This window comes from Odocoileus virginianus, unplaced genomic scaffold (genome assembly GCF_023699985.2).
Source record: "Odocoileus virginianus isolate 20LAN1187 ecotype Illinois unplaced genomic scaffold, Ovbor_1.2 Unplaced_Contig_8, whole genome shotgun sequence".
Classification (NCBI taxonomy): Eukaryota; Metazoa; Chordata; class Mammalia; order Artiodactyla; family Cervidae; genus Odocoileus; species Odocoileus virginianus.
This window is the reverse complement of record NW_027224325.1, coordinates 242,012-267,245: the sequence shown is the minus strand read 5'-3', so window position 1 is coordinate 267,245 and position 25,234 is coordinate 242,012. Positions and strand designations below refer to the sequence as shown.

The 25,234-nt window shown below is 40.1% G+C and overlaps 3 protein-coding genes and 1 pseudogene across 4 annotated transcripts in view; 2 read left to right on the top strand and 2 right to left on the bottom strand.

Annotated features, from left to right (window-relative positions):
• Positions 1 to 4,590: 4,590 nt before the first annotated feature.
• On the bottom strand, positions 4,591 to 21,531 carry BCAS2 (BCAS2 pre-mRNA processing factor). Its single transcript, XM_070463888.1, has 7 exons — positions 21,279 to 21,531; positions 21,080 to 21,172; positions 18,365 to 18,435; positions 12,170 to 12,331; positions 6,727 to 6,777; positions 6,127 to 6,207; positions 4,591 to 4,900 (listed from the first exon to the last, which is right to left on the bottom strand). The coding sequence occupies exons 1-7, from the start codon at positions 21,369 to 21,371 to the stop codon at positions 4,774 to 4,776; spliced, it is 678 nt and encodes a 225-aa protein (XP_070319989.1). The 5' UTR covers positions 21,372 to 21,531; the 3' UTR covers positions 4,591 to 4,773.
• LOC110151724 (peptidyl-prolyl cis-trans isomerase FKBP1A pseudogene) lies at positions 8,205 to 8,896 on the top strand (annotated as a pseudogene).
• Positions 13,940 to 16,034, top strand: LOC139033909 (amphoterin-induced protein 2-like). Its single transcript, XM_070463887.1, is given in 2 exon segments — positions 13,940 to 15,901; positions 15,903 to 16,034. Coding segments are annotated over 2 exon segments (1,560 nt in total). The 5' UTR covers positions 13,940 to 14,381; the 3' UTR covers positions 15,943 to 16,034.
• Positions 21,532 to 22,335: 804 nt separating the features above from the next.
• Positions 22,336 to 25,234, bottom strand: part of DENND2C (DENN domain containing 2C) — an 88,624-nt gene continuing 85,725 nt past the window's right edge. For both annotated transcript variants that reach the window (XM_020875855.2, XM_020875857.2), the window contains exon 19: positions 22,336 to 24,305. In XM_020875855.2, coding sequence (XP_020731514.2) covers positions 24,274 to 24,305 — 32 coding nt within the window. In that variant the 3' untranslated portion in view covers positions 22,336 to 24,273. The remainder of the gene's footprint in view (positions 24,306 to 25,234) is intronic.

Here is a 25,234-nt window from a genome sequence, read left to right as displayed (position 1 = left end):
AACAACAAAAAGCAGTACGTGAACTGAGAACTTCCAGATGTTCAAGCTGGATTTAGAAAAGGCAGAGGAACCAGAGATCAAATTGCCAACATCCACTGGATCATAGAAAAAGCAAGAGAATTTAAAAAAAAAAATCTACTTCTGCTTCATTGACTACACTAAAGCCTTTGACTGTGTGGATCACAACAAACTGGAAAATTTTTCAAGAGATGGGAATACCAGACCACCTCCTGAGAAATCTGTATTCAGGTCAAGAAGCAACAGTTAGAACTGGACATGGAACAATGGACTGGTTCCAAGTTGGGGAAGGAGTATGTCAAGGCTGTGTATTGTCACCCTGTTTATTTAACTTATATGCAGAGTACATCATGAGAAATGCCAGGCTGGATGAAGCACAAGCTAGAATCAAGATTGCTGGGAGAAATATCAATAACCTCAGATATGTAGATGATACCACCTTTATGGCAGAAAGTGAAGAGGAACTAAAAAGTCTCTTGATGAAAGTGAAAGAGGAGAGTGAAAAAGTTGGCTTAAAACTCAGCACTCAAAAAATAAGATCATGGCATCCGGTCCCAGCACTTCATGGCAAATAGATGGGGAAACAATGTAAATAGTGACAGATTTTATTTTCTCAGGCTCCAAAATCATTGCAGATGGTGACTGCAGCCATGAAATTAAGACACTTGCTCCTTGGAAGAAAAGTTATGACAAACCTAGACAGCATATTAAAAAGCAGACAAAGGTCCGTATAGTCAAAGCTATGGTTTTTCCAGTAGTCATGTATGGATGTGAGAGTTGGACCATAAAGAAAGCTGAGCACCAAAGAATTGATGCCTTTGAACTGTGGTGCTGGAGAAGACTCTTGAGGGTCCCTTGGATCACAAGGAGATCAAACCAGTCAGTCCTAAAGGAAATCAGTCCTGAATATTCATTGGAAGGACTGATGCTGAAACTGAAGCTCCAATATTTTGGACCACCTGATGCGAAGAACCAACTCATTGGAAAAGACCCTGATGCTGGGAAAGATTGAAGGCAGGAGAAGGGGGCACAGAGGATGAGATGGTTCGATGGCATCATTGACTCGGTGGACATGAGTTTGAGCAAGCTCTGGGAACTGGTGACAGACAGGGAAGCTTGGCATGTTGCAGTGCGTGGGGTCACAGAGTCGGATATAACTGAGCGACTGAAATAACTCTTCAGAAGTAGGACACAGCAGAACACTTCCAGTAGGTCAAGGAGGGGGAGAATAGGAATTTCATCAGGACATCGAGCAAGTCAAGTCTAAGTCAGAAATGTCTGCCAGCTCACCTGGGCATCCTGCTCCTCAAGGTATAAAGATGGTACCATGGTAGTGGGAATATTTGTGATAGCTCTCTAAATGCTTGTCTCGAGTCACACCATTCCAACCTGAACTGGCTACCCTCTATAGAGTGTACCGATATAATCCTGGGATCTTTTCACCCGTCTCCTTGGAAGCGTCCCTCTACCCTTCCCCTGTGTTAGATCAGAAGAGTTTATCTCCCCGTAGTTCCTTATGATGCTCAGGAAGTAAATGTTTTTAAGATCTCATTTGACTGAAATTATCTTTATTCTGTTTATTCTTAAATGATAATTTGACCACCTGATGAGGCCTAGGTTGTAAACTTTTTCTAAGAATTCTGAAGGTATGGCTCCATTTTTTTGTTTCTAGTTTCCAGAAATGACGTTGAATGAGCTGGAAGATATTTTGACTGATTTATTTTTAAATATGTAACAGATCTCCCCTCCCTGCGATCTTGCAGGACAGGCTTTGCTGTCATTATATCATAATCATAAACTTACCTCTGCAATCCAGAAGGTAAAGAAAACATAGAACCCAAGGAACTGCACCAAAAGCACAAAGATTATAGGAGACTGTGAGCAGATGTGGGTAGAGGGTGCTCTCCTGAGCTACAGAAGAAATGGTCTGGGAGTCAAATTTTTGCGTTGTCCACAGTCAGCAATGGTAATCTTCCTGCTGGCCTCACAATTATTACTGGACCCAAAATACTCCATGGCTTCCACAATATTCATACTCTTCAAGTCTTAGTTACAGCACTCAGGATCTTCCATCTTTGTTATGGTGTGTGGAACGGGCATGTGGGATCTAGTTCCCTGATCAGGGAAACCTGGGCCCCTGAATTGGGAGTGCAGAGTCTTAGCCACTGGACCACTGGGAAGTCCCTTACTCTCTTTCCACCTTGCCAAAAATCATGTGCTTCCCATCCAACCCCTGGCAGTGCCGAAGAAAACTGGAGATGATGGACTTCTTATTAAAAAATTATGCAGTTCAGCTGAGGTTGAATCTGGGGAGAAGGGAGAGAAAGAATGAAGGAGAATGGAACTTGATGTGACAGAACAGTCATGTCTACCAGGGGAGGGATCTTTCTTGCATTATGAACACCTTTGAGAATCTGATGCAAATTATACTCTATTAAAAATGCATACACACATATAAAACAGGATGTGAAGCAGTTCATGGAACCCTTGAAACTATTCATAGATCTTGAGCCAGTTAAAAATAGTGTATAACCTTTCAGATATTTGCCCATATGATAGAAAGTCACTTCCTTTTGTATATAAATTCCTAAGTAAATTTAGAAAAGTTAGAAGTAGAAATGGAGAGGGTGGGAGAAGGATGCTGTTTCCAGGAAGCTAGAACATAGAAAAATCCTAAGTCATACAAGTACTTTTCCCTTTGAATGTGGCTAACTTTAAAAAGTATACTATCAACCTATGGTGCTCAGTCATGTTTGACCGAGTCATGTTCAACACATCACAAAATTTAAAAAAAATTGTTGAAATTAAAATGCAATTAATTCCCCTTCCCATCATAAAGACATACATAGCAAGCTTTATCTTCAACAGTTTTAACATGCTACTGAACTTTTCCTAGGGTTTGGGCTATTGTGATGCATTTTAGATGCTGATTCTGATCTTTAAAGATTTTTAAACTTCACCACTGTAACTTTTTTTTGACATGTTTTCAAAGTACTTCATACATTTCTCTATTGTCCTCTAATTAAGCAGTCAACAGTTCAAGACCAATGGGCTTCTGACTGAAGCTAAAGACTTGCCAGTTTCAACAAATATCATATATTCATTTTCCAGTCACTTTTAAGAGCAACGTATGAAAATATTCAATACATTATATACATACTGCTGTATAAAAGATGAGTAAAGCTGATGGTGTAAGCTCTACCTAATAATATTGAATATTTGATAGATAACAAATGAAACTCCATACTATTATATATAGAGAAAAAGTATAAGTGTATAAACACAAAAATTTTGATTTAAAAAAAGTCATATACAAATTACGGACTTTTTTGTAGCTTTAAAACCACTGACTCTTAATATTGTCAATTATACCCCACCCCCAAAAAAAGCACTTTACCTTCTGCAGAGTCAAAGCTATGGTTTTTCCAGTAGTCATGTATAGATGTGAGAGTTGGACCATAAAGAAGGCTGAGTGCCAAAGAATTGATGCTTTTGAATTGTGGTGTTGGAGAAGACTCTTGAGAGTCCCTTGGACAGCAAGGAGATCAAACCAGTCAATCCTAAAGGAAATCAACCCTGAATATTCATTGGAAGGACTGATGCTGAAGCTCCAATACTTTGGCCACCTGATGTGAAGAGGTGACTCACTGGAAAAGACCCTGATGTTGGGGAAGATTGAGGGCAGAAGAGGGCAGCGGAGGATGAGACAGTTGGATGGGATCACCGACTTAATGAACATGAGTTTGAGAAAATTCCAGGAGATGGTAAAGGACAGGGAAGCCTGATACGCTAGTCTATAGGGTCACAAAGAGTTGGACGTGACCTAGCGACTGAACAACAAAAAGCACTATTAATGCAATAGGTACACAAGTTCTAGGTTTTAATGCTAAACATCTTTTAACTTTTTTCTGACGGGAGTTCATCTCAGTGATTTGTAAAAGGTCTCTGTACAGGAAGACTATGTATCCTTTGATATGTTGCAAATACTTTTTTCTGAATTGGTTAGGAATCTTTTATAATTCTTTACAAGTGGAGGGATAAGGACACAACCATGGTGCTAACTACTGGTTTTAAAACCTTGATAACACTTTCTAGCTAAAAAAATCTTTAGCAAATTACTTCATCAGAACCTGTCAGTTTGTATATGAGAAGAATATGTAATTCCATAGGCTTTTGTGAGGATCCATTTTTTTTTCTTAACTCATGTAAGTTTAGTTCATCTACCTAAAGTGCTTAGAACAGTGCTCAGCACATACTAAGCTTTATGTAACCGTTGCTTACAGTGATGATGATCACAGATAACATATATGGAGCCACTGTATTTCTTTAGTCTTGTTTGGTAATTAAAAATTTGTTTAGAACTACCTCTTTATTTGAAATACTTATATTAATAAATCAAAATTTCCAACTTCTTGTACATGTTGAAAACTTTCAGTAAGGATCTCTTGGGTACAAAATATGGTCCCAGTGACTCAAAATTTATTTTATGAACATTATTCTAAAGCCATACAAATCTTGGAAGTCTAAAGCTCTTTTTAAATAGCAAAAACACAAAACAAAACAAACCACCACCATGTTGAAGTTTTTTATTTTGCAAAAATGTACAAACAGAATACAGCTACCCACATTTTATGGTTTCTAAACATAAAACCACTGATGCCTTCCAAACGATGCTGATGTTCTCCACAGTTAAGATGCCTGATGCTCTGTGAAAGCCCAACGTCCCTCCCACGCTGCCCACCAGGCCCGTCTGCTTCAGAAGTCCTGCCGCACGTTTTCTTTGTTTGCCTCTCCGTGTTGCTGCTTCATCTGGAAGAGCTCATTTTCTAACTGTACAATAGTCCTTTCAATCTCATAGTTCTTACTGACCAGGGATACCCAGCTAGGAAAGAGAGCAGAGGGGAAGATCACCTAAAGCGAAATTTCTCTTACAAGAGGTTTAGAGTATACACAAAACTATACACATTTATCGCACACACATTTTTAACCAGTATATACATTTTTAACCATAATACTAACCTTCACTTTTAGCTTTACATTTTCAAAAGCTGAGGCACAATTAGGGGGAAAAGTGAGTAAAGGATATGTATATAGCACTGCTCTGTACTACTTCTTAAACTGCATGTGAACCTACAATTATCTCAAAATAAAAACATTTAAAAAAAGAACAAATTAGAAAGAGCTGAAGAGATATGAAAGAGTGATTGAAGTTAGTATTTAATTGGGTTAGAAAAGGATAGAAAATAAGGCAAAGGCAATAGTTAAAAATGAAGAAATTTCTAGAGTGCATGTAAATCCATGGCTAATTCGTATCAATGTATGGCAAAAACTACTGTAATGATGTAAAGTAATTAGCCTCCAACTAATAAAAATTTAAAAAAAAAAAATGAAGAAATTTCTACAGCTGCTAAGACAGAATTCCACAGATTCAAAGAATCTTCCCCTTCTCTCAGAAAAAAAATCTCTAGGACAAATTAAATGAACACACATGTACATGCAGAAGATTATATCAATCTGAAGAAGAGTGTGGAAAGATGCAGTAATAGACTGATAACATCGGGGACTCAGAAGATGAGGGGAAGGTGGAATAAGGACAATGGTGTGGGTAATGGAGGCAGAGAGATTAGGGAAAGAGCAAGTCAAAAAAGAAAAGAAGTGATTAAAAAAATGACTATATTCAGAGATTTGTACAAATTTATTTGAATATATGAAGAACATTAAGAAAACAAAATATATAAACAAGGAGGAAAAACTCCTAAGATATACACAAATGATCAAGAAAGTAAGGAATTTCCCTACAATAAAAGTTTAAAAATAGACTTTTTATCCTTTTAAAGGGTGGAATTCCATACAGAAGTAGTGGATGGAAAACAGGGGGCTCTAAAATAAGAATAAATTAGCACTGGTTCAATTTTTTGTTTGTAACTCTAACTTCCTTTCAAGCTCATACTTTAGAAACAGGCAGAAGCAGTGAAGACTGGGATTCCGGAAAAGCATTTGTTTGATACTTGTGGCACTCTATTTGAATACTGTTTGAATCATATTGTTGAATCCTGATCTTAACACATGCCAAACAATTTAAAAGGTGATGGAATTACAGATACTCACGTTGACTCCATTTCTCTTAATTTAGATCCAGCTGTGAGTTGCATGTTCTTTCGTTGCCAGTTTAAGTCTTGAATATGTTTCCTGTAAAAAAAAAAAAAGATATTTATACAGACCACCTAATTCTAACATAAGATTAAAATCAACAGAAAAGTCTATAATTAATACGTCTTTAACTGCTTAAGAATGGACAGTCCCTCCTTTCATATGCTTTTCCTTCTCTCTGATAGCTTTCGTTCAGTTTTTGGTGAGTATTCTTTCAGATACTTTCCTGTATGTATGTATACATACAGAGATTAGGGGGTGTGTGTGTTTTTAATTTAATATAAATCATATTATACATATTATTCTACTACCTTTTCCTTCTAAAACTATCATTTCAATAATTGCAAACTGCAAATGGCCCCAGAGAGATGTTTTCAGATCTCACGTCTATTTCTTTTCAACTCAGGTAGGGCAAATCCAACACTAAACACTGGACAGAGTGGATCATCAATTATTTACTCTCATATGACTATAGTCCAGTGGTTCCTTTTTCTTCTCATTGTATTTACTAAGGATTCACCTAAACTTCATTCTAAAATAGAAAGAAAAACAATTTACCTTAACTTCTGAAGCTCTTTCTGTGCGTGCTCAATCATATGAACCAGATTTCTAAAAAAAAAAAGCAGATTAATGTACATTAAAATCAAATAGTGCTAACTGAAAGTATACTGTCTAGTTGACACAAGGTCAAGCTTTTTGCTAAAAATAAGCCAGTATTTTTTGAGTTCCCTGTGCCAGACATCATGTTAGACACACTACAATACTAACCTAATTCTCACAAGAGTTCTATGAGGTAGACATCATTATCCCCATTTCACAGGTTAGGACACTGTATTCAGATTAAGTAACTTGGTCAAGGTAACAAACATGATTAAGTCTTAGAGGTGCATTCAGGTCTTATAAACGCTTGAACCCAAGCTGTTTACTAGAATTATGATTTTGTGTACTTGTATCACATCTTAGGGAATATCTCACAAGTATACTCATTATATCACTCATGAGTCCACCTCCTTTTATCTCCATTTCTTCACCTACATTTAGTATGTCACTCTCTCCTGTCTACTGCTAACTAGAGAGAAGAAAAGAACTGTTGTGGAAGGCTGTAGATTCAGATTCCAGTCCAAATCAGCTCTAACCAGCAGAGGGGAGAAGTTGAGTTATACAGAGTTCCCTGCAATTATCATTAGAGAAATGGCTCAAGGGTAGAGTTCAATCTCTCTTTTCTTAAACTACAGCTTTACTAAGATATAATTCACATACCCTATCAATTTCCTCTTAAGGCAGGAGAGTCCATTTCAACCATACTAGCTCTATTATGCTCTTGCTCTAGATCCAGTATTATTTCCGGGCTTTTGTGGCTCAAATTTCCTGCTTCTTGAGTTAATTCTCTTTCTCTACCAACTGATTTTCAAAAACTAACTCTAATTCTATACAAACTTGGTCTCCAAACAGTGGTGCCTCTCCAGGCTTTCTTTCAGCTCATCCCACTTTGACAATTATTCCACCCTGAAGACAATAAAGCTTAGTATTCTATTCCTGACCTCTGACCGTTAATAGGGAACTTTTCTTTGAATCACCTCTTTCTGAAAGCCCAGCTTATTTGTTGTCTTCTCCCTTTTCCTAGCTTCCCTCTTAAACACACAGGTCCCTCCTCAAGTATTAAGAATGCTGAAACTGACCACACAGTACCATGGGAATCAGAAGACTTGGGGTCTAGTCTCAGCTCTGCCCTAAATAGCTATGCTTTCTTGGATGAGTCATTTGATATCACAAGGGCTAAATCTGTTTATCTGTAAAATTAGGGGCTGACCTTGAAGGTTTCCCTTCAGTTTCAAGTAAAGAATTCTCTCCTTATTAATGAAATAGTGTTTTTTTAAAAGCAGTTCTGCACCAAGATCTACTTAAAACTGAAAAGTTTTCTGCCCAGCATATTGGACATCTGTGAATCCTATCACAAAGAAAGAAAATTTACTTTTGAGAAGATACAGTATAGTTCCTCTGGAGAAACATCCATTGGGTTTGGAGGAGACAAAATAATGGGCAAAAGAAAGATCGACACTAGAAAGTGTTATGCAATTAAATGGAAAACAAGTGATGCACATAGTGATTTGTATAGTTACTCAAAAGATGGAGTACCAGAGGCAGAATTTTAATCAGGGAAGAAAAGGAAACAGATTAAAGTCATGCCTTGAATAAGCTGAATTTGGGTAGAATAGTTAAAAGGTATTTCAGGAGGAGGTAAGGCCTGAGTAAAGGCTCAGAGGCAGATTTTATGATAGTCACCAAAGAGAGGACTAGACTTTTGCTTTGAATATCATGTTAAATAGCCTGGACCTTCCTCAGTCCACGCTGCCCGTAGCCGCAGCCCATCGGCCAACCCAGCGTCCGCCACTATCGCAGCCACGGGAGTGCAGGTGGAGACCATCTCTCCCGTAGACGGGCGCACCTTCCCGAAGTGCGGCCAGACCTGCATGGTGCACTACACGGGATGCTTGACGGTGGAAAGAAATTCAATTCCTTCCGGGACAGAAACAAGCCCTTTAAGTTTGTTCTGGGCAAGCAGGAGGTGATCTGAGGCTGGGAAGAAGGGGTTGCCCAGATGAGTGTGGGTCAGACAGCCAAGCTGACTATCTCCCCAGACTATGCCTGTGGTGCCACTGGGCACCCAGGCATCACCCCACCAAACGCTACACTCATCTTTGAGGTGGAACTTCTAAAACCGGGGTGACAGGAGCGGCCTCCTCCCCGAGCTCCCCATTCTTGGAGGTGCCACAGAAGGATCTGGCGCCTCCAGACGCACACAGCGAGTCCGTGTTCCACTACACTCTGTATAAACATCTTCCCAGACTGTGTCCTGTCACCGGCTTTGCTCTTCCCCTTTCTCCTCGTATGTGTGTTGACCTGAAGTATATGCCATAAACCTCAAATTACTCAGTTTGTTTTTGTTCTGGGGTGAAGATTGAGTTTCAGTCCTTTGGATCTAGGTTTCCAATTAAGTATTAGTCAAGTATATTAACAGCACAAATAATGGGTTAACTTTAGACTAGGAATTGGTGTTGGGGGGGTGGGGTGCAAGAATCTTTATTTTGTTGGATGAAAGTTTTATCTATTATATATTAAACGTTTTTGCTGCTGCACTGCAAAGCCATAGCAGATTCAAAGCGCTTTTGAGGGCCGAATTATTCTCCAAGTTGAGAGATGTCCTCGGGTTGAATTGAAAGCCCTACCCAAAACTGCAGTGGGAAGGGGGAGAGCCTTTACCTCCACTGCCCCACCCTCACCCTCCTCATAGACCGTCTGCCTTTTGAAAGCAGATTGTTTTCACTGAGATGTTGGACATTGCAGATGTCTGTTCCCTGAGTCCTCTGAAACCTTCATGGCCTGGCCTTTTTATTTTTTTTTCCATCCTGTGGTTTTTCTAATGAATATCCAGGATTTTTGTAATCGCATAGCTATCCAAGCTCTACTTCCTAAATTTTAAGAACTTTAATCGAAAGTTAAATTGAAGATGCTGTTTGTAGACACTTAACTCCCATGAAAGCCAAGCCATCATGACAAATCCTTGAGTGTTGTCTTAAGAAAATGATGCTGGTCATCACAGCTTCAGCAACTCCTGTTTTTTGATGCTCAGCTCCCCCTGCTGATCTCAGAGTTTCCTGGCTTCTTGCCCCCTCTCACCCCTTTGCTGTCCTGTGTAGTGATTTGGTGAGAGAAATTGCTGCCTACTCCCCCAGCCTACCCCCACCCCCTGCACTACACATGATTGCAATAAAAGTGCTTTATGCTGGCTTTTCGCATAAAAAAAAAACCTGGACCTTAAATAAAGAATAATTATTAAAGCTTTACATCTTTAATTATGAAAGCAATGTTCAATCCGAGGCATCTCTTTCCCCCCTCCCCCCATCTATGTTCTCCTCCATTCCTAGAATGTTTTCACTCTCCTCTAAACATCCATATTTCACCCTTTTCTGAAAACCTTGTACACTGCTGATGGGAATGTAAATTGGTGCAGCTACTATGGAAAACTGTGTGAAGGTCCCTCAAAAAATTAAAAGTAGAACTATTAATACTATATGATTCAGCAATTCCACTCCTGGGCATATATCTGAAAACAAAATGAGAACTGTAATTTGAAAAGACACAGGCACCCCAATGTGTGTAGCAGCACTATTTACAATAGCTAAAACATGGAAGCAACCCGAGCGCCCATCAACAGATGACTGAATTTAAGATGGCACATATATACACATCAACAATGGAATTACGACTCAGTCATAAAAAAGGAAATTTGCCACATGCAGCAATGTGGATGGTGCTAGAGAATATTATGCTCAGTGAAATAAGTCAGAGACAAACACTGTATGATACCACTTATATATGGAATCTCAAAAAATAATACAAATAAAATATACACACAAAACAGAAACAGACTCACAGATATAGAAAACAAACTAGTGGTTAACAAAGGTGAGAGAAGCAGAGGAGGGACAAATTAGGGATAGGTAACAGATACAAACTATTATATGTAAAGTAGATAAGCACCAAGGGCATACTGTATGGCATAGGGAATTATACCCATTGTCTTGTAATCACCTATAATAGAGTATAATCTGCAAAAATACCAGATCACTATGCCATACATCTCAAACTAACACAAAACTCAACTACACTTCAATAATCCCCACCCTCACATCTCATCCTTTTACAGTGGACCTAATCCTTAATGTTCCCTTCTCTGGATCTCTACAGTTTACAGACCACAATGCAGCACATGCCTCCACACTGCCAAAATGAACTGCTTGGCTATCTGGCCTAGAATATCTTGCCTCCTCAACTAGATAAAGAAAGCTTCTTGAGGAAAAAAATCACATTTTTCACTTTATGAAATACATGCTGTTTTGGATTGATTTGTTCTCTTAAAGCTTCTTAATCGTCCTAATTCCAGTGTTCCTTTATTTGCCTTGTGATGTTCACAATAGAGACTAAATTGTTTGTTCTGCAATTTCTTACATTCTGGATTTTGCCTACAGATCCTTATGTGACCAAAGAAGTTTAAACATGATTCTGAAAACTTGAGAAAAGCTATTTATCATTTTGTGATTTTTGCTTTACTGTTTCAGGAATCATACTCTAACAAATGGTTTTATGCAGTCATGAGAGTCAATGGCCTTAAACTGTTAATAGAAATGTGGGATTTTAGGGCTCAAAGAAGCCATGGAGATCATCTAACCACTAACTTTTACGAACTGGAAACTGAACCTTAAATACCATAGACAGCAAAACCTAAAGCTAAAGCTAGTTCTGTGGGAAAAAATAGGAGTTCAGTAGCACTCTTGTTTCTGGTGTTAATTCTCTGCTTATAATCAATTCTCATTATCTGCAGATTCTGTACAGATGAATTTGCCCATTAACTCAAATTTATTTGTAACCCCCAAATCAATCCTTGCAGAGTTCTGTGATCATTCATGGATGCGGTCAGAGCAGCAAAAAATTCAGAGTTGCTAAACATGCGCATTTCCAGCTAAAGAAGAACAAAGGGATACTTCACCTTCTTGTTTCAGGTCTCATGCAGAGATAACCAGAGGAGAGAGTTTAATTTCCAACTCTGGCATGCTACTTAACACTTCCAAACTTTGTCTTCTCTTTTATAAAATAAATAAAATACACAATGTGTCAGGGTGAGTTGTTATAAAGTGTGTAAGATTATCCTCTATGTGAGATGTGTATATATACACATGTATGTATTTCTCCCAAATACTGAAATGGTTCAGTGTTTGCTAATTCAGTATTCAAGGCCACTTTAAAAAGCAGAAAGCACGACTAATGAGAGCTGACTGTAAAAGCACGGCCCCCCACATTAAGGATCATGGTCTACTACCAAGCTGTTTCGTAAATCAGACCTCAGAACTTGTTACCGCAACGTTATACAATAAATGTGTTAGGTTTAGGTTCCCTTAAACAGGTGGGATGGGTTTAAAAAAAAAAAAAAAAGGTTTCTTACTCATTATACACTTTCCAGGCATTGCATCCATGCTGGGACATTAGTTCCAGATTCTCAATTCGAACTGCCTGATGCTCTAACTGCGCCATAGAATTGTTTACGCACTCTTGCCATGCAGTGATGTCATTTTTCTGACCGGAGGAAGGGGCTGGAAGTTCATATCTGAAATTAAACAACAATGAAATAAAACCACATATTCCTCCAAATCTTTCTCTCTACTCCCAACAGAATGCCTCGTAGGTCTACACACACTGTAAAAACAGAAGACTGGAAAAAAAACAGACCAACCAGAAGACTGAAGATAACATGTAGACCTTGCAATAATAAGAAGCCTATTTATCCTAAGAATCAATTTACAAATAAGATCTAGCATTATGATATACAGTAACAAATAACTGTTCATTTCAATGCGAAATGATACAATAAGCTACAGTATGCATTCACATAAAGGACTGTTATATCAGCTATTAAATGTTACTAAAGAATACTTAGAATATTAAAATGTTTGTAATACATTAAGGGAAAAAATCAGGATATGAAAAACCATGCTATCATTTTGTAAAACACACCTACATCTATCCACCTTCCTACCCACATATCTACACCCCTCTAGAGATAAAAATGGCAAAGGTATATGATGATTTTTACATTTCACACTTAGTCTTTTATCTATTTTTAATAATACCCAGTCCTTCAATACTGCCAATATAGCCAGGAACATACACTCTTCATAAATCCCAGCTTTATAATGAGTTGCTACAAACTAACTTTCAATTTCTATTTTCTTACTGTTATTAGATATTGTAAAAACTTCATATCATTCCTATGAAAAATTGAGGGACATGCAGCTGGGACTAAGAAGTGATAAACTATTTTGTTTCTTTTTTAAAAAAAGCAAACTTTACACATGCATCATAAATGTAGCATTTTGAGAACTTCAAATCATAACCCACAATAAGAAATATTTTACACTGTGACACAGTATACAAATACACATAACTGAACAGAAGTTTCACAAAACAGTACTTAACTTTACATGCAACGCATTCTGATATTTTATCTTCCTTAAAAAAAGTGCTGTATAATAGTCAGGAAATGGAAGCAACCTACATACCCATCAGCAGACGAATGGATAAGGAAGCTGTAGTACGTATACACCATGTAATATTACTCAGCCATTAAAAAGAATTCATTTGAATCAGTTCTAATGAGATGGATGAAACTGGAGCCCATTATACAGAGCGAAGTAAGCCAGAAAGATAAAGAACATTACAGTATACTTAACACATATATATGGAATTTAGAAAGATGGTAATGATAACCCTATATGCAAAACAGAAAAAGAGACACAGATGTATAGAACAGACTTTTGGACTCTGTGGGAGAAGGCGAGGGTGGGATGTTTCAAGAGAACAGCATCGAAACATGTATATTATCTAGGGTGAAACAGATCACCAGCCCAGGTTGGATGCATGAGACAAGTGCTCGGGCCTGGTGCACTGGGAAGACCCAGAGGGATCGGGTAGAGAGGGAGGTGGGAGTGGGGATCGGGATGGGGAATACATGTAAATCCATGACTGATTCATGTCAATGTATGACAAAACCCACTACAATAAAGTAATTAGCCTCCAACTAATAAAAATAAATGGAAAAAAAAAAGTGCTGTGATGTCTTACTAAACTTCACAATCAACTGCTTAATGGATTATAACCTACTTATGGGTTTAAAATATGCTGTTATGGAGGCCCTGCTGCCTCCCGCGAGCGGAGAGGCGGGGCCGGGTCCGATCCGCTTCCCGCGCCCCCGTCCCTCGGACCCGGCTCCAGGAGCCAGGCGCCCCGCGCGTGGGCACGCGACGACCGGATCGCCCAGGCGGTACCTTCAGCCGAGCAATGAAGAGAGCCCGGGAGAACCAACCGGAGCCGGTCGAGACGTTTCCTGCGGCCGGGGTTGCTGCTGCTGCCGCCGAAGCGGCGGCTTGAAACTCCCCAAAGTTGCGAGCCAGCGAGAGGCTGCCGCCCGCCGGGAGCAAAAGGGAAAGGAACTCCTAAGATGCCGGAGTGACAGAGAGAGACAGACGGACGCACAGACCTGCAGTAGACACCACGTCGGCGGCCTATCCCCGGAGCCCGTGAGGCGTCCCAGCTCTGTTCACTGGTGGGAGGCTGAGCTGGTGGAAAGGGCGCCTGGAAGAGACTCAGAGGCGACCATAATGTCTTTACGTTTACACGCACTGCCCACCCTGCCTGGAGTTGTCAGACGGGGCTGCAAGGAACTGCTGTGTTTGTTGGTTATCACGGTGACTGTGAGCCGAGGCGCCTCCGGGGTGTGCCCCACCGCTTGCATCTGTGCCACTGACATCGTCAGCTGCACCAACAAAAATCTGTCCAGGGTGCCTGGGAACCTTTTCAGGCTGATCAAGAGACTGGATCTGAGTTACAACAGAATTGGGCTTCTGGATTCTGAGTGGATTCCAGTATCCTTGGTAAAGCTGAACACCCTCATTATTCGGCACAACAACATCACGAGCATTTCCACGGACAGTTTTTCCACCACTCCAAATCTGAAGTGTCTTGACTTGTCTTCCAACAAGCTGAAGACTGTGAAAAGTGCAGTGTTCCAAGAGCTGAAGGTTCTGGAAGTGCTTCTGCTTTACAACAATCACATTTCCTATCTGGATCCTTCAGCGTTTGGAGGGCTCTCCCAACTGCAAAAACTGTACTTAAGTGGAAACTTTCTCACGCAGTTTCCCATGGATTTGTATGTTGGAAGGTTCAAGCTGGCAGAACTGATGTTTCTAGATGTTTCTTATAACCGGATCTCCTCTCTGCCAATGCATCATATAAATTTAGTGCCAGGAAAGCAACTGAGAGGTATCTTCCTTCATGGAAACCCCTTTGTCTGTGACTGTTCCCTCTACTCCTTGCTGATTTTTTGGTACCGTAGGCACTTCAGCTCAGTGATGGATTTTAAGAATGATTATACCTGTCGCCTGTGGTCTGACACTAGGCACTTCCATCAGGTGCTTCTGCTCCAGGATAGCTTCCTGAACTGCTCTGACAGTATCATCAATGGTTCCTTCCGTGCCCTTGGCTTTATTCACGAGGCTCAGGTCGGGGAAAGGCTGATGGTCCACTGTGACGGCAAGACTGGTAGGGCAAATACCGATTTCATGTGGGTCGGTCCAGATAACAGAGTGCTGGGGCCCGACAAAGAGATGGAAAACTTCCATGTGTTTCCCAACGGAAGCCTGGTTATAGAAAGTCCTCGTTTTGAGGATGCTGGAGTGTATTCCTGTGTTGCAATGAATCGCCAACGTCTGTTAAATGAAACTGTGGATGTCACAATAAACGTGAGCAATTTCACCATAAACAAATCCCACGCGCACGAGGCATTTAACACAGCTTTTACCACGCTTGCAGCCTGCGTAGCCAGCACTGTTTTGGTCCTTCTGTACCTCTATCTGACACCGTGTCCCTGCAAGTGTAAACCCAAGAGACGAAAAAATATGCTAAACCAAAGCAATGTCCATGCATCTATTCTCACTCCCTGCCCTGATAGCGAGGCCGCCACCGATGAACGGAAGGCAGGGGCCGGGAAAAGAGTAGTGTTTCTGGAACCCTTGAAGGATACCGCAGCAGGGCAGAATGGGAAGGTCAGGCTCTTTCCCAGTGAAACGGTCATAGCTGAGGGCATCTTAAAGTCCACGAGGGTGAAATCCGACTCAGATTCGGTCAGTGTTTTCAGACACACCCTTTGTGGCGTCCACTTAATTTTGTGCCTGCATTTGTACTATGTAGTGATTGAATCTCTTTATATTCAACTTTGTGTGTGGTCTGCAAGAATAAACAGTAGGGCAGAAATGGGGTTGTTCTGTGTTCCAGAAATAAAACCAAAGGGTCTCTTTCACTGGTTCATAGGAAATGTGGTAAAGCACTTAGGTTCATGCCAGAGAAAGATGGAGTTGTATTTCAGAGTTTTAAGTTCTAGATAATACCTTCATCTTTCAAAGCTGGCCTGGAGGCGACGTGACTGACATTGTCCTTTCACTCAGGATTCTTGAAAGAAAAGCTAAATTTTAGGTATTAGAGATTTTACTAACTTATTGGGACCAAATTTGAGTTATGTTAAAGAAAAGTGTTCATTTTTAAAAGATGCAGAAGGAAAAACCAAGCAGCAGTTGTTTATAAAGCACAAAGTAAAGTTAGATTTGGGGATACTTCAGTTCATGTTATCATTGCAGACCAGAGTAAATAGACAGTCCTGCTCAAATTTGCTGAGCAGTCCTACATCGCATATGGTGTTAGATAAATAGTACAGTAAAGGTGCATTTGTTTGACTGTCTTCTTTCCATTCTGTACATCTCCTATCCTTGTACAAAAGATCTTATTGAAAGTTTAAAGCCATCATTATTTGTTGCCATAAATATGTAGGTGTCAATGCCAAAATGTCTGAGTAACTTCTTCAGCCTTTGTTCTAGGAGACTAGTATTTGTCTATATGCTTGTGTGTGTATAAGTCTCAAATTATATGAACTGTTAAAGAGATGCCACTATATTGTACTTTGGACATTTGAATTAATGTAAATACATGTGTTCTGCGGGAAAAAAAAAATAAATAAAATATGCTGTTATGAAAGAGCTACTATCGTGAAAACCTTTAGAGCAGAAGTACCTAGAAATGTGAGAACTAAAGAGTCCTAGAAGTTTTTCTGCTTTTATCATGTCAGGCCAGATAGGAAATGGAGCACAAGAAAAGACGAAATCTGGTCCTTTGGTTCTATAGGCTCAAATCCCTCTTATTATCTGTATGTATGCTGAGAGGATAACCCCACTGTTCATGTGGCCCTCTCCGCTCTGCCAGATTATATACTGGCTCTCATTTCATAGTTATCTTAGAGCTGAAGGGGACCTCAGATGGTAAGCAACCCAATTCTCCATTTTAAAGAAAGTAACAAAAGAATGTTTCAGGTTTTTTCTCTGAGGAAGGAGAAACAGTTTTGTAGTAAAGTGGTATGGGAAGGGAGAAAACAGAACCAAAGTCAAACTACACAGGCACTTTGAGTTTACTAACATTGTCTGTGTAAGAGTGAAGCACTACATGTCTAATCAGGAACATGTCCTTGGGAATTCTTAAACATGAACTTACTTTTCCATTCTCTTGTTACTGGAGTTTAAAGAGTTTACATTTTAATGATGGTGGAAAGAACATTTTTGAACATTAACAAAAGATTATATAAACCATGAGTGTAACTATTATATGAAAAAACATGTATTAATATAAAAGCAGACAAGTTTTTTTCCTTTTCCACATTTATTTGAACATGCTACAGAAGTTATCAGTAACCTCAGATATGCAGATAACACCATACTGATGGCAGAAAGTGAAGAACTAAAGAGATTCCTGATGAAAGTGAAAGAGGAGAATGAAAAAGTTGGATTAAAACTCAACATTCAGAAAACTAAGATCATGGAATCTGATCCCATCACTTCATGGCAAATAGATGGGGAAACAGTGGAAATAGTGACAGATTTTATTTTGGGGGGCTCAAAATCACTGCAGATGGTGACTAGAGCCATGAAATTAAAAGATGCTTGCTCCTTGGAAGAAAAGTTACAACCAACCTAGACAGCTTATTAAAAAGCAGAGACATTACTTTGCCAACAAAGGTCTGTCTAGTCAAAGCTATGGTTTTCCAGTAGTCATGTATGGATATGAGAGTTGGACCATAAAGAAAGTTGAGCACCGAAGAACTGATGCTTTTGAACTGTGGTGTTGGAGAAGACTCTTGAGAGTCCCTTGGACTGCAAGAGATCCAACCAATCCATCCTAAAGGAAATCAGTCTTGAAGATTCACTGGAAGGACTGATGTTGAAGCTGAAATGCCAATACTTTGGTGACCTAATGTGAAGAACTGACTCATTGGAAAAGACCCTAATGCTGGGAAAGATTAAAGGCAGGAGGAGAAGGGGACGACAGAGGATGAGATGGTTGGATGGCATCACCAACTCAATGGACATGAGTTTGAGTAAACTCCAGGAGCTGGTGATGGACAGGGAGGCCTGGTATGCTGCAGTCCTTGGGGTTGCAAAGAGTCAGACACGACTGAGCAAATGAACTGAACTGACAGAAGTTTTACTAATAAATTAAAATTAAAGAATGATCTGAGCCCAGCCGAACCAAGAATAGGACTTACCTTTTCATACTGAGCAATTCAATTGGTTGTCGAGCAGCCAGTCTTTCAAATTCATTTCTCATTATGTCTGTCTGATATATAAATTGAAGAAAGAACTATTTCCAAAATCATATCAACAAACAAATTAAAAACCACCAAACAAATAATGGATCTAACCTACTCAAATACTTATACTTTACTACTACCTATTATAATGGATCATCCCCCCATCCCCAACTCTTCTCTGGAGTCAGTGCTCTCTAGAATGTGGAAAAGTAAGTGCACAGGCACACACCCATTTCATATGCAAAGGGGCCCCCAAAGAAAAGCTGTTTTTGTTGTTTAATCACCAAGTCATGTCCGACTCTTTTGTGACCTCATGGACTATAGCCCTCCAGTCTCTTCTGTCCATGTAATTTTCCAGGCAAGAATACTGGAGTGCCATTTCCTCCAGGGGATCTTCCTGACCCAAGGATGGAACCCATGCATTGGCAGGTGGATTCCTTACCACTGAGCCACCTGGGAAGCCTCTAACAGTTTTACTATTTTCAAAAAAATGTGATATAGTTCTACCTCTTTAGGTCCAATGTTTTAGTCAACATCCTATTTCATTTAGACTAAAGAGTAAGCTAAAAAGGTGTTCTAGAAGTCCACATTCACTGTTTAAAAGTTTTGCATTAAGTATGTCTTCTTGGAAAAAGCCTTTTCTGGACTACTGCTGAGCTTCACACAACTCTAAGAAAATATGGTTATTTAGTTTCCTGTAGAAACTAAGGCATTCTAGATAGAACCCTATGCACAGTGACAGAGTAAAAATTAACAATTAGGTAAGAAACAAACTACAAATATACAGTACAAGCTATCTTCAGCCATGTAACATCAGAGCCCTTACCTAACCCACATGACAAATGACAGATCTGAAATTTTAATTTAACTCTCTTCAAAGACTGAGCCAGCACTCACAGAGCTAAGTTATAAAAGGAATTATAGGCATGAATGGCATACATTAAGCATTCATTAAACTGGCTTAGAAGCTCTTCATACATTCAGCGATAAATATTTGGGTGCCTATTTTTTGTTTTAGGTGAAAACACAGTGGTGAAGAAGATGAAAAAGATCCCTGTTCACGGAGCATCCTCATCTCAGTTTAGACAGCTCCTCCTCAATCAAACTTTCTGAAGCAGTCACTGAGTCACTCTACATCATATTATTACTTTAATTCTCTGTATAGCTTTATCAACAATCTGGTATTTTCTGATTTATCTGTCTCCACACTCTAGAATGTAAACTCCTGTTCTCTAATAATTTGTGAAGAACCAATCTTCAGAGACAGCTGTTAAATGAACTAATGAAAGAGCGGTTTCAAAGGCAGTTTGAGGAGTGCTTAAGGTCTTGGGCAGATTACTTAGCCTAAGCTCCAGTTTTCCCATCTAAAAAATGGGAATATTAAACATATATAGTTTACACAGTTTTTTTAGGACTTAAATAGTGAGCACAGCATACTATTAGCACCCACTATAAAAAGTGCTAAATAATCAGTATACTAATTATAAAAACAGGAAACACAGAAATAATCAGCATACTAACTATAAAGATAGGAAGCACAGGTTGTATCTAAGAGAGCTAAACACAAAACTGGCTCAAGTATTTAAGTTTGTGTCTGAATGCAATTGTCTGAAACTTTCAGAAATCAAGCTAATAAGGACTCATTACTGTCCTTAGTACTTAATGTGGTAACATCTATATTTGGGTAACAACATTTAGAAAAAATCATGGAAGGCAAGCGTGTCAGTAGGAACATCTCTCTCCTACTTAAAACTTAACCACTATTTTTTTGAGCCGGTGATGCTATCCAACCATCTTATCCTCTACCACCCACTTCTCCTCACCAACTCAATGGACATGAGTTTGAATCAGCTCCGGGAGACAGTGAACGACAGGGAGGCCTTGGCGCTACACTCCTTGGGGTCTCAGAGTCAGACACGCCTAAGCGACTAAACAATTAGACCCTGAACAGTATTTTGGATGGGCTTCCTTTGTAGCTCAATTGGTAAATAATCTGCGTGCAATGCAGAAGACTCGCGTTCGATTCCTGGGTTGGGAAGATCCCCTGGAGAAAGAAATGGCAACCCCACTCCATATTCTTGCCTGGAGAATTCGGCTACATACAGCCCATGGGGTTGCAAAGTGCCGGACACGACTTAGCGACTAAACTACCACCCACAGTATTTTGGGTGCACTTCTAGGCAAAATATCTAAACGGTTTAGCATGGTTCACTTAGATATTATTTGTCTCTACAATCAACGACATACATTCAGTAAATATTTAGGCTTTGAAACAAAGGCCGCAATCCTGTGGCTCTCAGAAGCTTAGGTAATTAGGCTTTTGTGTATTTTAAAAAATAGCCTAGATCACTTGTTTTATACTTAGAGGAAGAGGATCCCTTTGAGAATTTACGCAAAAAACCTATCTTGGAAAGACGTAACACTAATTTTTGCACTGTTAGGTCAGTCTGCGGAGCCCTAGGAAGTCTTGTGGGTCTCAGAACTCTGGAGGAGGCTTATCTATGCAGCTATTTTCAACTGACTGACAGTACTGACAACAGGGTAAGTAGCAGTGAAGCAAGTAACACTTAAGCTGGAATTTACAATTCACTTTTAAGTGAAGGCTTTTAAGGCAAAGGCTCTCGATCCAAAAGGATTCACTGTGCGCTGGGCTCAAAACATCACACTTACCTCAAAAGCAGAATAATCCGGGGCCGTCAGGTAGCTTAGATAGTTCTTCGTAGGTCGGTACCTGCGAGTTTCCTCCTCCACCAACGCCGCAGCCTAAGGACGAGAAGAGGGCAGGGTACGAGCAGCGAATTGTTAGGCGCTTCTTCCGGCACTATGGGCCAGCCAGCGCTGAGCCCGTTACACAAAACCCCGAACTTACCGCTTCGCGAACACCAGGCGCTTCATAACCCTGATCAAAATACGGCAGCGCATCCACCACAACCTCCCCGGCTACCAAACCAGTGCCCGCCATCCTTAGGTTCACTGGAGTTTTCTAAGTCTGCGGGTTCAGGCTCACTTCAATGCTCCAGTGCCCGACGCTAACGTAATCACGTCGCCCGCGCCCGACACTAACGTAATGACGTCACCCGTGTATCTGCTTTGGCGCACGCCCACTTGTTAATTCTGAGGGCGCGCCCGCTAGAAATTGCCCGGCCATTTTTGTTTTGGTCGGATATGACATCACTTCGTGGTTTCCCAGAGTCCCCGGTACGTCTGTTTCCTGTCCCCGCTTGCTCCATCTTTTTGCCGTCGACTGGCATCGAAGTGCGGGAGATTTGGGGCTTTCGGTTTCGACCAGTATTCGAGTATCTGCAAGTGGAATCCTTTAAAATCTTTGGAGGAAACTGGCTGCAGGATTTGGCAGGGAGAAAGATACTGGGTTCCACCTCGGCATTACTCCCCTAACCTTCCCCCTTCTTCCCTTAAACTTTTTTCCCTTTGCAGTTCCTTGCTGTATTCCCACTATTCTTTGTTCTCGGCGCCCTGAGAAGCTTTGTAGTGACTAAATGCAGGGGGTGGGCTCTAGTCTCCAGTTAAATTGCGAAGCTTTAGGTCTGCAGAAGGAAACGAACCTGATCTCCCCGCCCCAGGGAGAGATGGGTGGCTGCACGTTAATCCCATCTTTTAAAAATTGCCTTCAGGGCGTGTCTTAAATCCAGTCATTTTGCCTTTACACTTTTCGGTAAAGAAGAGCTCTTCTCATTGCTTCCAGCCACTCCTGCTATTGCTGATGCCCAGTCTCTGGTCCCTGGCTTCCAGTTCCCTTTGATAGTAGCACTATATACTGTGCCCTGTGTGCAAATCTAGACCCCGATTTCGCCAAGAGCTTGAAAATGTTGGCCACGGTTATTAGGCTTGGTTACTCTAGGGCCGTTTATCCTTTACCTACCTTTAGATAAGTGTGTTAGCTATAGATTTAAATGAAGTAAAAGATCTTTACAATTTAAGCAATTTTATTTCAAATTCTCCAAGAGATCCATGGTATTTTTTTGTTTATTCATTAAAAGATCTGTGAACAACATTTTATACAAATCTTGAGCGATTATCTTACAAACAAGTCCAGAATTCGTAATTCTGTACAAAAACAAAACAAAACAGACTTAAGGAAGCAGCTTCAGATGGGAGGGATAAAAACAAGACTCCCATTCCTGAAGTAAAGGGCTCCTCACAGAGGGATAAACACTCAATTCCCAGTTACGGATTGTTCCCTCAGGGTGGGAGTGTCAGAAGAGACCAAATGGGGAAATGTCTGGTAAAAGTCCCACTGGGGTAAGCTGCTTAATAAACTTTTTTTTTTTTTTTTTAAAGACAAGGGCTCAGTTCTATTTTCTGGACCCACATCTGTAGGAATTGGATTATACAGCACCCATCTTACATGTTGTCTGCTTCAGATCCATCCACACACACCTGAATGGGTTGTAATGACAATATTGTACAAGTCAGTAAGTTGTATCAAAACACAACAATGTTTTAAGTTTGAATATTTTTTATGTAGTTAAAGCCATCAGCAGGAGTTGAAGAAAACAAACTGACACTTGCTATAACATTTATCAAATTAAAATTACACCATGGCTGACAAATTTCTCTTTCAAATCACTGCTACTACTTTAGATATTAAAAGTTGGGGTGATTATGTGGTGTGTGCCCAGGAAATGTCCATATTCTGAGTCCAATTTAGAGAAAAAACCCAACATTTCTAAAAGAACCATGAGGAGAGTCTCAGCTGGACACCTGTAGCATGAAGTCCTGTATCCTCAGAGCTGCAAGTTGGCTCTGGCACACTTCAGCTTAAAACAAAACAAAACAAAAAAACCTTTTCCAATAGCTATAATCCCACAGACCCCAATTTTCCATCTGTAGGAATAACCAGCTTTGTGTTAAAAAATGAATAGTCCTGGCTTCAGTTTAAACTCTCTGAATTCCACTTTCTTCATCAATGAAATGAGAGATGCAAACAGTTGATTTAAAGACTAAATTAAAGATGACATACACACACATACCATTCATGGCCCAAGATGGACCCTGAAAAAGAAGGTAGTTTTCATGCCCTTGAGACAAAATTTTCCTATTAGCTATATATTTTTTCTCTTTGGCCATGTCACACAGCCCGTGGGATCTTAGCTCTCTGACCAGAGATGAAACTGTGTCCCCTGCAGTGGAAGTGTGGAGTCTTATGCACTGCACCACCAGGGAAGTCCCCCTATTAGCTATAATTTCCCAGTGTTGATACACGAGGGACAAGCTACCCAAGTGCCATACAATGTGCAAGGAATGTTGTAGGGTGTCTATTTTTATAAGATACTCAACAACAGTGTTAATAAATAGGACTTCCATGTGAGATTCCCCTAGCTTTAAACACTTCCCCCCACCCCTCCCCGCCCCTAAAAAAAGAGATGAGTATATTCCTTAAACAGCCCATACGTTTAAAGCTGCCATGGAATTTCAGTGATGAGAATTATGTGTGAAGGGCTTGTGTCGTCTACTTATATCATGCCTCCCTAGTACCTTAAATGCAGCACTTTTTCGCTGTGCTCATTTTTGAGCTGTTTTTAAAAATGCAACACCATGTTCTTCTCTTGTATAAAAGATAAGTGCCTTCATCCGCTAAACTCAAAACACAAAGAATGAGCCAAGACTCAAAAGGCCACTTGAAAAAATCTGGAGGCAGACAGAATAAAGGAAGTATAGGTTCCAGACTACTCCCAACAATTCTCCAGTGATTCTACAGCAGCAACAGGAGAATCCTCCTCCAAGAACCTGGCCCACTCTGTAACCTTTCAACATTCTGTAGAATACTTCAGGGCATCCTGATTCTTGGAAAAATAGTTTCTTTGGCACATTCTGTTCTATTCAGGGTGGAGGCAGTCAAGATTTCATTTCTTCTGCAGAAATTTCATTTTACTTCCTAAAGGAAAAAGAGTGAACTCTCATTAGTTCATTTTTATTTAGGATACATTATTTGATGCAAGGGATTAAACCTAGTCATTCAGAACAGCCCAGGAGTAAGCTGCCATCTCAAGTTATCAGTTGATGTGTTTAACCACCAAAAAACCCAAACCAAACATACACACACAGAACCCCCAAATGTTTAATTGTAGACATAGAAGGAAACTCAGACATCATCTAAACCGCCCTTTTCAAATCTGACTGCAGGTTAAAATTGCTTTTCCTGCTCTCCAGAGATTTCCTGGAGCCTGGTGAGGGGTGGGAATGGATTTTATTAACTGTTGTTTTTGCTGCACCTTGCAGCCTGCAGTGTGGGATCTTAGTTTCCTAAGAAGGGAGTGAATCATGCCAATTGCAGTGGAAGCTCCAAGTCCTAACCACAGGACCTCCAGGGAATTCCCTGAAGTTTCATTTATGTTCTCCAGAGAGTATAATATTGTAGTCACAGTTGAAAACCACTGATCTAATCTAACACTGTGGTATAAAGATGAAGTAACAGCCCTAGGCATAATTTGAAGTGTAAATTAAAAGACTTGCAGGAAATAATCTTTTGTTTCAGACGCCCACTGAACCAGGTATTTGGTTTTTTTTTTTTTTTGAACCAGGTAATTTTTTTTTTCACTTATTTTTATTAGTTGGAGGCTAATTACTTTACAGTATTGTAGTGGGTTTTGTCATACATTGACATGAATCAGCCATGGAGTTACATGTATTCCCCATCCCAATCCCCCCTCCCACCTCCCTCTCTACCCAATTCCTCTGGGTCTTCCCAGTGCACCAGGCCCGAGCACTTGTCTCATGCATCCAACCTGGGCTGGTGATCTGTTTCACCATAGATAATATACATGTTTCGATGCTATTCTCTCGAAACATCCCACCCTCGCCTTC